We start from the raw sequence: 13,990 nt of genomic DNA, 5'->3' as shown, positions 1-13,990 counted from the left end.
TGGCATTTAATCCCCAAGATGAGAGATAAAGTCTTGAATATATTGCAAGGGGCCAGAAAGGCGAGTATAGAAGCTAGCAACCTCAATGTATGTAAGAAGGAAATGGAAACCTTTTCTGTATTCCTCTTTCTTCTGGCCATGACCACCACCGCTTTTTTACTATATACCCCATTTGGATGGCTAGATCTGGATGGCAGGTTAACCTGCAGTAAAGGGAGTTTTGATGAAGGAGAGAAGGAGCCACAGAAAATAAAGGGAGCTGGTCGTTGGCAACTAGCAGAGAAGGAAGGAAGCCAAAACAGAGAAGGAATGCCCAAGTGGTGACAGATTTCTTTCAGCCAATTTTAAACTTAAAATGTAACAAATAAGCGGACTCTTGCTTGTAGATTTAGATGAAGCTTTCATATTGCTAACCTTAAATACTGATTGTACAAAAGGGAGTTACTGGTGATATTTTATATCAATTTTATCTCCTGGTCATCATGAAATTCCTGATTTTCTTTACATTGAAACAAATACATTTGTTTTCTTGCTCATTTTTCTTTTCCTAGAAGTATGTAAAATTATGTGCAAAAAAAACCTCATGATAAGTTAAACTTCCTGTCCTTGGATTCTTATAAGCTGGGAGGCCAAAGGAAATTTTTTTTCCTGGAGATGCTCTTTTGAAGTAATTCAAAAACATACAGTTTAACAGTCTGCAGCTTCTCGTCATGTCAACAGCACACAAATTATTCATAACATAACTGATGTTCTGGTGCCTATTCCCATTTTTGTGAGGGAGGCATATCTTATCTGAAAGAAAAAGAAAATTTAAGGTATCTTGTTCATGATTTTATTCCTCATTTTCACAATCAAAAGAAAAAAATCAGTGTGATCTTTAGAGGTGGCAGGGTCATCATAGTAAAGTTGATTACTAAGACTCACTTCATGTACACAGCACTATTAGGTGAGCAGAATTAAGAAGCCAGGGTATTCTGCAAGCCAAGAGCTTTGCCCTAACTTGACAATGTCCACAGGTAAGGCTGGATGGACTGCTTTCTACCTTAACACTAAAGCAAAATGTACTTCTTTAACTTTATACTGTGGCTTGCCAATTTTTGCCCCTGTCTCTGTTGCTGTTAAAAGTCAAAATACTATTTGATTGCAAAAGAATCTACAAAGAGAAAGCAAGAGTTGATGTGATGAGGAAAACTGTCCTTTTTAAACTTGATATTCTTGCAGTCCAAAAACCAAGTCGAAGGGAAAGAGAAAAGGAAAAACATCTGGCAAATTATTGTAAATGGGAGAGCTGCCACCATTTACAATTATGTCCAGATTCTGAAGTAATGTAGGGATCATCTGTAGGTTACCAGAGTTTAAATCAACTAAAGCCAAAAAATAGATACCAAAAGGGTAGAATAGAATGATACAAATAAAGAGAACATTTTTTTTGATTATGTGATTGAGTCTGAAATTCAGTGAAGTTTGTTCCAAGCCACTTTTCTTCCTTTTCTTCTTATTCTATTTTTTTTTTTAAATATAGGAGTTAATATATTATCTCTTCATTTACTCTAGTACTTTGATTTTTTTTTTTTTTATCTGAGTCTTCTGAGACAGGACATTTTTCTGAATTTGGTCAAGTTAGGATTTGTTTACACGTTGGACATGCCTTGGATTTGCATAGTGGGGGTCCCATTAGTTAAGCTGGTTCTCTTTATGAATAAAAACTCAGAAACATGCTGGATGGCAGGTCAAGATCAATGGCGCCATCCGTGGCCCCGTGTTTTAGTTAACGGTGAAAGGAAAGAACTCACTTGCAGGGGATCTGAATCAATGACCTTGATTTTATTACCACAGCTTCCTTTCCTAGTATCTTACTTAGCACATTTATAAATTTGGTGTCAATCCTAGGCCTGTTTTAATTTGGTTTTCATTTTCCTTTTACTATTAGATTTTCATGCAGCACTTTACCAAGAACAAAACAAAACCCTTTTCCTGAGACTGTGCTACTTAAAACCATATGCCAGTCTCTGTTTATAGAAATTAAGTAGTACCATAGTAATTGGTGGATTTTTTTGGCAGTTGCCTCTCCTCTAAATTCCCTGATTTTGTTGTTTTACCCTCTATACTAAAAAATCTTACTTAAAAAAATAAAAACACAACTTAAATGGGGAGTAAAATTTCAGAGGACAGTTAATATAAAACGAAAGTATATCTTAAACATTAAAAAATCTGTATCTTGTATGATATCTCATATAATATAGCAAAATATTTATTTATTTATTTATTTAAATATTTATTTATTTGGGGGAGATCACGTGTCTGGTAAGGGCAGATAGAGGGGTACAGAGGATCCAAAGCAGGCTCTATGCTGAATGACAGCAGTGAGCTGGATGTGGGGCGTGAACTCACAATCCGTGAGATCACGACCTGAGCCGAAGTCAGACATTCAATTGACTGAGTCACCCAGGTTCCCCTAAAATAAATCTTTAATATTTGTGTCCATGTCATGTCAAAGTTGCCATTGAAAAGTAGCAAATTCAGTCTAGTTTCTTATTTAGTAGATTAGAAACCAAAACCAATCAGGAAATGAATATCACATACCAAATATTTCAGTCTTTTTTTTTGTTATTTCTTTTAAAATAAACTCTGGCAAATAGATGCTATTGTACACATTTATCCACTAGCATTCTTCTATTATATTTGTTAAGACCATATCCCTAAAAGTGCCTATGTTGATATTTCAGTTTCCAGTTGATATATTTTAAACAAAATTGATGACTTTTAATCCATTAATAATTTTAACAATTAAAAAGAGTTATTTGTTTAACCTTTTGAAATGGTACATTTATAAGTTATTTTTCTCCCAGTTCCTACTCTTGCTGTTGTTTTGTTCTTCCTAAACACTTTTGGTCAAATAACCACTTTTAAGATTCTATTTAATTAAGTAAAAGAATAAGACTAGAAATGTAAACGTGGATATATTTTATTATTGAAAGCATTGTGATAAATACTAAAACCTGTCTGTTGCCCTATTACTGGAAGACAGATTTCTCTTCCATTTCTTACTGTATGCTGATCCCTGTGTATCATTTTTGAGCCCTGTGTACTTGAATTTTTTAGTAGTTACTGGAAATAGTTCAAATCCCATGCACTTGCATTGATTATGTGTAGGAAATACATGCAAAATCTGCTTGTGTACACATATATGTGTATGAGTATCTATCTGTATATACATATATATATATACACATATGGAAATACATGTAAATATATGAGGATATGTAAATATGTCAACTATATGGAAATATAAAAGAAAGTTTAGCAAATATTGTCATTATAATAACAATTTTCATACTTATACCCTAAACAGAAGTACAAACTGAATAAACCATAATAAATTTTCCGTAATGGACAGCCCCCAAATGGATAAAACAACATCACTTCTCTTGCAGTGATTACTTCTTCTAGTTAATGGATTTAAAAGATAACTTTTTAACAAATTCAGTAAACTACCATTATTTGTAACGAACTATTAGCACACTGTAAATAAACCAAATTATAAATTTTAGTTACATAGGTTTATTTGTGTTTATGGAAAAAAAAGTATTAGAAATACTTAAAGGCAATGATGGTACATGGATGTAGAACTGGGGTGTCTTTAAGTGAAATTTCATGGCTCTTGGCTGTGGGCTTTATTTTATCCAAGTCCAGATCAGATTTAGGAATATAATCTTTTGGAATTGTAAAAAAATAACAATAACAATAATAATAATAATAATAATAATAAGGCTTTAAAAATAATTGCCTAGAACAACCACATCAGTGACATGTAAGAATGTTTGCTTAGCACAGGACAGTGAAAGACTTTTTAAAATTCCTTGCTCAGGACATGACAGTTTACCGAAATTTTGTCTCACATTCTTAAAATGCTGCCAATAGGAGGGAACCTGCTTCCCATGATTTTGTTTTCCCCTTTGAACGGTAGCGATGGAGCACTTGCATGATGTGTTTGATGCCTTGCATGAGGAAGACATGCAAAGGCAAAGGTCCAGTCTGCATGCTGCTTAATGAATGTTTTTCCTTTTCTCTCCCTCCTTGTCATGTGCTTTCAGAAGACAACAATGTGGAAGGTGGGTGCTTTCTACTTTATTTTCCAACTCTCATTTGCCTTTTATTTCATAGTATTAATAGAGTACATCTCGAATTTAGACGGTAAGTTGAACTTATTTCTGAGCATTTGTTGATTTCTGGATTGTGTATCACTTTTCATATAGAACACACACCCTCAGCCCCGTCAGTCCCTAAGTATATGAAACTCCTTCAGCCTTAACTCCATCCCTTGATGGATTCCAGCACGCCATATAAACCTTAGAATGCTTATTGCAGTGTTCTGTATGGAAAAAAATGATACAATCCTGCTTCTTTTGTTTTAAATGAGAAAGTATTTCTTTGCAGTTTCAGAGTTCAGTGCATGATCTGGTCTCCATTTTTTTTTCTTGATCAAAATGATTTATTTTCTTTTGGAAATGTTTAGCATTTCATCACCCCAAGCTCATTGGTTTAATTTCAAATGATTTGATTTATATAAAAACAGAGAATAAAGCATTAACTCTAAGTAAGAGGCATAAACTTAGATTAAAAAAATAAACCACTGGCCATTGGAAATGAAAGTATACAACACTCCAACGTGATTACTGGTAAGTATGTTTGTCATATTCTGTGTTTGTTAAATAAAAGTACCATAGTCATTAAAGATTTTTTTTTTGAAATTATCTCTATCAAGGAACTTTGAGAAAGTTATACTTTTTTCCTATCAAATCCAACAAACTAAAACATATTTCAACATTCTGATCTTTAAAGAACTTAAATGTATGTCAGTGTACTGCCTAAGAAATCTCTCAAGGATAAGAGTGCTAACTAGGTAATTGTGTAAGGGATGGTGATGTTCTGTCAGCTTACATAATCACAGCATAACAGTTCTTGCAGAAACATTGAACTAGCGTATATATTTCAGAAGTGTTTAACGTATTTCATTTTGCTGCGATATTCTGAAATAGAGCCATTCTGTAAGAATAATGAACATTTTTACAGAATGACAGATTTCTTAGAAAAAGACTTCCCATCTGAGGTTACAGATAAATAGCTGTTAAAGTCACCAAGATTTGATGTCTGAACGATTCATGGTGATGCTAAGTTGGTCAGGAGCAGGTTTCAGCATATTATTTGTGAAACTTTTCTGAACAATATAATTGTTTAGTTGCTGAACATTTCTATTCCATTATTTGAATAAAATAGAGAAAAACTTCAAAAGTAATCATCAGTGAGTGTTTTTCCAAGTGTTGGCTCTCTGTATGGCTTCTGTTTTTCTATACTATAATTTTAAAAGCATGTGAATATGCCTTGATAAGGAGGATATTACCCTGAAGGTCTGACATCTTTCAAAATCAGTGTCATGTATATGATGCATGTTAATTGAGATTGATTTTTTAAGTATCTTTTCAACTTTTTTTGCATTTCCTTAACATTCTATAAAATAGTCTATGTTTCTGTTCCTTCTTTTTAAATCCACTTGCATTCCAGGGGCTTTAAAATCAGCCTAATAAGCTTGAATGCCTCTTTCCTCACACATGCATCCCATGAAAAATTTTGACAAGATTTGCAGAGTTTAGCCTATAAACTATTCAATCATAATTGTAACATTCCTATTTATAACATGACTTTGGCACTCTAGTGGGGATCCCTTAGAGGTAAGAAAGTCTAGCATGAGGAATGTGGATGTTTTTGAGACTTACTAACTTCCATCCTTACTGAGGAGATATTAAAAACCACCATTAGAAGCGTCTTATATATTTTCTAAAAGTTAGATCTTATAGAGAGATAAATCCCTGATTTCCTCTACAAAAAATTATTAACTCTTTTTAGAAAATACATGTACTAGTTTTAAAAGTGAAATTACATGAAAAAATATATAACCTACACATCATCACCAACAGATCATAAACTTTTTAATCTCCCTGTGTGATGTTTTTGTTAAAATCACTTTGAAAATACAAAAAGAGGCTATACTACAGAAGCATTAAACTTCTATGTTAAATTGTGTTTATATTTTGACTATATGTTGATTTGTAAATGTACTGCCCCACAGGAATGTTTAAATACTCCTAAAATTTTAAGGAAATAATGCACATTATTTCAGTATTGGTGCAAGTAATGTATAATGTAGCTCAATAAAGTCTCAAATATATTTTAAATAATACTAGGAAATATAAATTTTATTGAAATTGCTGTATGTACTACTATATTGCTGTAACATTTTCCCATGTTCTTGAAATAGACATGGATTGAGGAGAAGCTTTGTTGCTGAATATGGAATGAAGAACTAGGAATTAATGCTTCTCAGTAAAAAATACCTTCTTGGATAGTGAAAGAGTTTTTGTTGTTGTTGTTGTTTGTTTGTTTGTTTGTTTGTTTTAAGAACATTAGCAGTATTTAGTAGAGGAGTGAACTTCAATCTGAAGTCAGTTGTCAAGTAACAGATAATAAGTATTTAAATAAAGGGAATTCAGTATTATTTTAGAAAACTTCCCTGATGAAATTAGTATTTATATAAAAACATAAAACTTAATATGTATTATATATATATATATATATATATATATATATATATATATATGTATATATATATATCAACTTATGGTTCACTATTTAGGTAATGTTTAGGTGAAAGACTAAATAATTTTGTCCTCCATGGGAAATTTCTTGAGCCTATTTAAAGCTGATCCGTTGTTTCCTAAAAACATTCTGTAGTAAATTCTGACTTTACAGCTGCATGTTTAATAATCTATTTTTGTATTTGAACAAGCTTAGTCAATTGCTACATGTGTCAGACAAGGAGACATTTCTGCATTATCATTTCAGTGTGACTAAGGACTTTTTTAATTTAATTATAAAACTTCTCATTTTTTGATGAGGGGAAAAAGATCAGACCCAGCCCATGTTTCAGATATTCCTTTGGGTTTTAAAAAATATAATTTTATAACAAGCCCTGTGGTGGCAGTATCATCAAAGGGCATGAAGGACAGATGCAATATTTAAGGGATGATTGGTTGGATTTTAAGTCATGCTCTTCATTGTTCCAACTGATACATTGAAGAAATACACAGGGCAGCATATGCCAGTGTTTAAATTACAGTACTATTAACTCTTTGCCCCAAAGCATTCCAACCAGGGGTTGAAAGAATGCTTTTTGATTTGCCTCTGTGATACAGACATGTCTCATAGGAAACAAGATGTCTGTCACTGAACATTTTTGTCACCGTGACAACCCTGACTTCCCATGCTCCCTTGTTTATTGCTGACTGTGCTCTTGTTTCCCTTCAAGGTCTGGCGCACCTGATGATGGGCGACCAAGGTATGGGCTCTGTTCCTTTTCCACTCTGCTTTCAGTGTTTTCTTGTTCTGTAGCTGCTTTAAACCATCACTGCAAAGGATGGGCAAATGCTTGCAAATTATCTGGCTGCAAATTAAATACATAACTTTTGTTCACATTTTTTCATATGTTTTTCCCCTTTATTTGTTAGTTTGATTTTGGTTTGCTCCTTTGACTTTTATTTTCCTTCATTCTTTGCACTATAATATCTGCAAATAAATGAGACATAAGAATTTGTGATTGAGACTTTGCATACATTTGTAAGCATATGCAGTTAAGGGTAGCTATAGTTAAGAAAAACCGAGAACCATCAGAAGTTAATATCTGAAAAAGTATATTCAGTTTAATCTACTGTACCAGAAAGAGTCCATTTTTCACCCATGCATGGCAGTTTGGGAACATCCAGACATCTTTGGCTTCTGGCTTTTAGAATGCTGAGTATAGTGTTTCACAGAATCAATACTTTTTCTACCTATAGTATAGTCATTGTGTATCTTCTTTTTTGTGTAATCTTTTAAAAGAGAGCATGGACTTTTCAGTTTCCTTGCATGTATTTCCTTTTAAAAAGGGCAGATTTCTTAACAAATACTGATTATATCTCCATGTATTTTCAGACCCTTTTTTATGCTTTCTTGTCTTGTTTAATTTTCAAAGAGTACTACATTTACATATATTCATAATTCTTACTGTTGTTTCTCTCTCTATTCTCTTTGTATGGAAACCCTTTCTTCTTGGAACCATTTCATCAAATCCATAGGTAAAAGTAAAGGTATTACATTATTTTATTTCTTCTTAATATCATCTATATGAATTATAGTGTGTGTAAGTTATGCAAGTGTATTTAGATCTTTTTGTATTAGTAGTGGGCACTGGGAGGTAGGTATGAGTGCTAATATTTTGTGAATTTAAGGTAAGAAAACTCCATCAAAATGTTGCCTTTTTTTTTTTTTGCTCTTTAGAGTGTTTTATCATGTCAGCTGCCTATATAATTAGTATATTTAGAAATTAACTTCAGATTTCAGTGTAATTTTTTGCAGTATCACTTAATGGTAGTTAAATGATGAGTGTAGTTACCATAAATATGTCATCTTCAAACATTGAGCTCAGGAGCACACCTGCCCCAACCATTTTGCATTGGGATGTAAGTGTAAGCATGTGCAGCATTGAAGTGTAGTGCTGTGTGATCATCACCTCTTTGCCTGCTAGATGTCATATATACACATTAATTCCATAAGAACCTGGAAAGGTAGTACCGTGAAAAAGCCAAGGAAACAAGACAAACCTGTTCTTTCTTTTGCACATACTAACTTTGTTTTAAGAACGTTACCATGCAGGTATACATTTCTGCATCACTTGGTAAGTCAGGCATGTGTGCTCCTTGACAGCACTGATGCCAGATTGAAAAGCATGCTTACTTTGCCATTTGGAACCATCGACCGTGTGTTTAGTGTTGCCATTAAATATAAGTAGGTGATCTGTAGCTGTGGTAAATATGTATCATAGCCTTTAAGCTAATCATTTGAACTATGTGTTAGTGAATGTGCCCTTGGTCTGTAGTTTTTTTTTGTTTTTTGTGGGTTTTGTTTTTTGTTATTTTAAATGCAGGGATTTGTCTTATCCTTAAATTCTCTGAGTTTTCTTGTGCTCTGAATGTTAATCTGGTGAATTGGGACGGAAGCTCGCAGTTCTTCACCCTTACATTGTGTCATCTAGCAGGGAAACTTTTCTGCTTGAAAAGCACCTGAACATGAGCCAGGCAATAAGTAAGAAATAATAGCAAAGTTTTAAATGTATAAATTAAAGCTTTCAAAACAAATGTTGCTTGGGTATTTTGAGCCAATAAAGAGATCATATGCTATTGTAGTTTGTGTTTTGGTCAACCATTTCCAATAATATAATTTAATCTTATTTTAAGCCTTCCAGCAACTACACAAATGACAGTATGTATCAATTGTTTTAGAAATGTTATGTACCATTTGGGACACTTTCTAAAGTTTTTTGGTCAAATTCCCATCTACTTCCCTTTCTTAGTGGGCATTCCACACCATGTTCCTTATTAGAGTACTCAGGATGGCGTAGAGGGAACTGTATTTCTACTTTATTTTACTGACTGAGTGCAGTATATGCATATGTGTTTGTATCTATGAATGTATATACACATGTAATAAATATTCTAAATATGCATATATATATATAAACATGATGTTGTAAAAAATTAACTCAAAAATAATTTTATAATTCTATAACCATTTAACTCTACCTATAGAATAATTCATATTTATATTCAGCTGATATTTGTTTTGATGTCATCAATGTTAAGTGTCACTTCATTTAGTTTTAGTATGTCAGTCTTAAGTGTTTTCTGTTGACATATGGGTCAAATATATTTCTACTTCACTATTTTTCATCAAGTAGTATTCCTTAATCAGCACAAAACTACAGAGCACAGGAATTTGGTTTTTCATTTACATTTTTCTTCTGTTAATGGGACCAGGATTCTTTTTGATGTTAAATAGGGAAAGAAGATTTTCAGATGGATTTGAGTATTTTGCAAATCAGAGTGGTAACATTTACATGTTGGTTAATTAGATATATATATATATAAATGAGAAACATGATTTGTAAGTCCTTTAATTGCAAATCAATTCAACAAATCTGCCTTCTGAGCAAAAATACAATCTTGACTATGACGTGACATCCACATTCAAAGTGTGTCAATGTAGTAGGGAAATGAAGACATGTGGACAAGTTAGTATAAATGACAGAATGCAAGTACCATGAGAGTGGAAAAAAATGTGGGCATTCAAAAAACATAAAGATAGCATGAATCAGGGGCTCTCTGACGTAGCTCTCCTTGTCCTGTGCCACATGTTGAAGGAGTCAAAAAATTTTAGAAGTTTTACATTGTAGGTTCCTATGTCAAGTTAAATCCTAGTTGTGCATGAAATAGTTGTTGAACCTTTCTAGTCTGAAATAACTGATTTGCATTGTAAATTAACACTTCCTAAATCTTTCCATACAACATAATTCTGAAGAATTTTTTGATACTACTTTCCTCTTTACCAGTAGTGAATTCAAGGGACTCTGGAATGAAACATCTGTGCATCAAAGTATTTCCTTTTTTTGAATCCAGAGGCAAAATTGGATTCAGGAACGTTATTATTATCATTTTTTTTTTCTATTTGAGTTCTTAAATATTTTCTAAAATTTTAAATCCCCAATGATAGATGAAGGTCATTCCTTAAAAGAAAAAAGTAACTTATCTAAAGAGAACATTCTTCATCCTCCTCAGTCTTCTTCCTGGAGGTAAGCACTGATATCATTTTGTGATGTGTCCTTACATAGGTGGTGTGGATCTTTTCATACTCCTTAATTATTGATTTTTCAGAGTTTGGAAACTGCAAAATACCTTATAATTTGTACATGACAAGAACAACTAAGTCATGTTAAAGAGACATGCTAAAGATCATTGCTGTATGCTGGTAGAATCATAATGGGAAGCATTTTCACTCTTCCCATATGCCATCTTGCCTCATAACTTCATTTGGTTATTCTGCTTCACACTTTAGAGTTAATTATTTGGATTTGTTTTCATGTTTTCTGAAGAAGGACATGTCACCTTTACCTGGATAGTTAGGAGTAACCTTTTTTTTCAATGAATCATAGCTTTCTTTGGGATACCTAGGGATAGGTATTATCCAGAACCAACCTTACTTCTGCTGTTCGTTGCTAAATAGATTCAAGTGGTTTTTGTGAAATTGTGTTTGCTTTCTTTTTTAGGCTTGAAATTTGTCATTGGTATCATTAGGACCATTGACAGTGCTAACTTTCTTCTCCATTGTATTTAGAATTCAGGTTTGTCTATTTACCTGGGAATTTAGTTATTTTTTTTTGTTTTTGTTTTTGTTTTCCCATGGTTGTTTAACTGGTCACTTCATTTCAGTAATTACTTTATTTACTTATATTTTACTCTAACAGTTGTCTGAGAGAAATGAATGACCATTTAAATCAGAAAATGCCAAAAATGTAAGTTACACTGCAAATCCAGCCATTATGACTGGTTAATAGCTCATAAGCATAAGTTAAAAATTCATTTTGGTACTTTGGATGCTTGTATTTTCCTTTATAACAATGATTTTAGTGGTAATATTTATATGGGTGATTATATATTTATATTTAATGTCAACTTTTCCTAGTAGAATGTAAGCTCCGTGAGGGCAGAGACTTGTCTTTCTTTTTAAACATTGTATTTACAGAATACTTTCCTTGTTGTATCTTGAATTTACCATTTTTGTGACTTAAGTGTGTGTATGTGAGGTGGGGGACTGCTGGGCACACATTGGAAGACGTAGGTGTGGAGGAGGACATGGAGGGTTTGGAGTGGACAAAGTAGAGGGTGGAAAAGGAAGAGGAAATGTATGAAAATAACTAAAAAAATTGTAGCAACAAATTACATGGAATGTTCTCTCTCAACTTTCTTTTGTTTCCTGTCATTCATATCCTTTTCTGTCTAGTAAGGCATCATTCCAATATCACTTTAATATGCCTTGGCATATGCACTGCAGTGGGTCTGTAAGAAAATGAAGTCCATGTATCTTTGTATTTAAGGGTTTTCAAGACTTTTAATATAATTTGTGGTCACAGTGGTAAATGATCAGATTTTATCTTGTAGCTTTCACTATTCATACAATGACAGGCACAGAAATGTTCCTGAAATTTAAATCTGATGTTATGCTATCTGATGTGGTTCCCATGAGGTTTTTTGTTTGTTTTTTTTTGCTGTTGTTGTTGTTGTTTTCTATCTCACTGTATCAACTGTGATGTACCATAAGACCTGTTTAGATTGGGTTTGGATTGTAAGCTTTGAAAAGAACCAAAGTTTATGTCTTATCTTGTGATATGAGCATATTTGCTGTTCCTGCATTCATAAACTCTACAGCATATTTGCAAAGTGAATGTCCATTTGACCATTTCAAATGAACATGTATTGTTTGATTATCCAGGTTTCTCATGTTGCCAGAAGGCCAAGGTATTATAAATACAACTGTCAGGTATATAATTATTGTAAAAATGCCTAAACTCGATTGTATTAGTGAAAGTGAAGATCTTAAAATAATTTATTAAAAAATTAAAACAGATTTTTCTCAAAATGACTTGTATCAGTAACTAGATATGCTTGATTCCACTACAATTAACAATAACAAAGATTACATATTTAAAATTTTATCTGCGATGTCACACCACAACTAGCATTATATTTACTCTTAAAATATATTTGATATTATTAATATTTAGAAGAAAAATCATTTCATGTTTTTTATTCATTTCTCTTTGTTTCTATGATTTTTGTAACCATCTTTCAACCCTTGCATTGCTGTATAACCAATTTGTATATGAAGTACCCAGCTTCAAATAACTAACATCACGATGCATATTTGTTTTATAACTTTTAATATATTTCACTGTGGTTTTTGATGTGGAACTAGTTTGATTTTGAAAATACCATATTGCTCTTCTTCTGTATGCTTTTATATCACATTTCCTCATTTAGCTTTATAATATTAAGTATTCATTATTCAGAAGCATTTGTGAATGTTGACAGAATTTTACCACATTGAAATGCCTATGTTTGGTGCGTATGCAAACTAAGCAATAACTTATCTTGAATTATTTGTTATTACTTTTACTGTTGCAGTACCAGGGGATGCTCCTCATTCACAGTTATAGAACATGGAAAGACTAGAATTTCATTTTATAAATCAGACATTAATATCTTCGTCATCTTTATAAATATCTTCATCAATATGACATACATAAAAGGCTATGTAACTATTTAGAACATGGTATTTTTCAGTTCTTCTTTGGCCTACATGCCTATCACTTCTGGGTATAATCAAGAGAAATTACTTGAAAAGTAAATATTTATGTATTATCTCTTGCTGTGAATCAATTTTGTCATTATAGTTATTACTAATAAAGGTCCCAGCTCCTTCCAATCTCTGCAGTCTGGCTCTGTGGTGACATATTTCCCATGTCTTCATATATTCTGTAAACAGTGGCAACACTGAATAACTAATAAACTAAACAAGGATTTTATTCGACTTGTAGTAGATTAATTTATCCTCTGAGAAGAATACAGAAAGGACTCTCCACAGTCTAATATTTTTAAGAATGAGGTAGTGTAAATATAAATTTAGATGTGCTTTACTGAAATAGATCAAAAATAGCAAAAAAGTTTAAATCATGGCATACTGGACTTTAAAATGATGCTTCCTTTTCCAAAATAATTTTTGTCTGTCCATTTTAAAATGTATTTTTCATTGATCTATATTTTGCTTAAAGACCAACATCAGGAGTGCCTGGGTGGCTCAGTCATTTGAGCGTCCATCTTCAGCTCAGGTCACGATCTCATGGTTCTTAAGTTCGAGCCCCACATCGGGCTCTGTGATGGCTGCTTGGAGCTTGGAGCCTGCTTTGGATTCTGTGTGTCTCTTTCTGTCTCTGCCCCACCCCCACTCTCTCTGTCTCTCAAAAATGAATAAACATTAGAAAAAATTTTTAAAAAACATCAATACATTT

At 32.7% G+C, this 13,990-nt stretch overlaps 1 protein-coding gene across 26 annotated transcripts in view; it reads left to right on the top strand.

Moving 5' to 3' along the window:
- The window catches only part of NRXN1 (neurexin 1), a 1,127,382-nt gene that overhangs the window by 97,755 nt on the left and 1,015,637 nt on the right, over positions 1–13,990 (top strand). For 14 of the 26 annotated variants that reach the window (XM_045054203.1, XM_045054200.1, XM_045054198.1 and 11 more), the window contains exons 2-4: positions 4,095–4,112; positions 7,364–7,393; positions 8,169–8,180. The exons of 5 other annotated variants lie outside the window; for them this stretch is intronic. In XM_045054203.1, the coding sequence (XP_044910138.1) occupies positions 4,095–4,112; positions 7,364–7,393; positions 8,169–8,180 (60 nt within the window). The remainder of the gene's footprint in view (positions 1–4,094; positions 4,113–7,363; positions 7,394–8,168; positions 8,181–13,990) is intronic. 7 more of the 26 variants (XM_019827180.3, XM_045054202.1, XM_019827176.3 and 4 more) reach the window with 2 other exon arrangements.

This window comes from Felis catus, chromosome A3, assembly GCF_018350175.1.
Source record: "Felis catus isolate Fca126 chromosome A3, F.catus_Fca126_mat1.0, whole genome shotgun sequence".
NCBI lineage: Eukaryota > Metazoa > Chordata > Mammalia > Carnivora > Felidae > Felis > Felis catus.
Note: the sequence above shows the minus strand (reverse complement) of the source record. Positions and strands in the feature narration are given on the sequence as shown.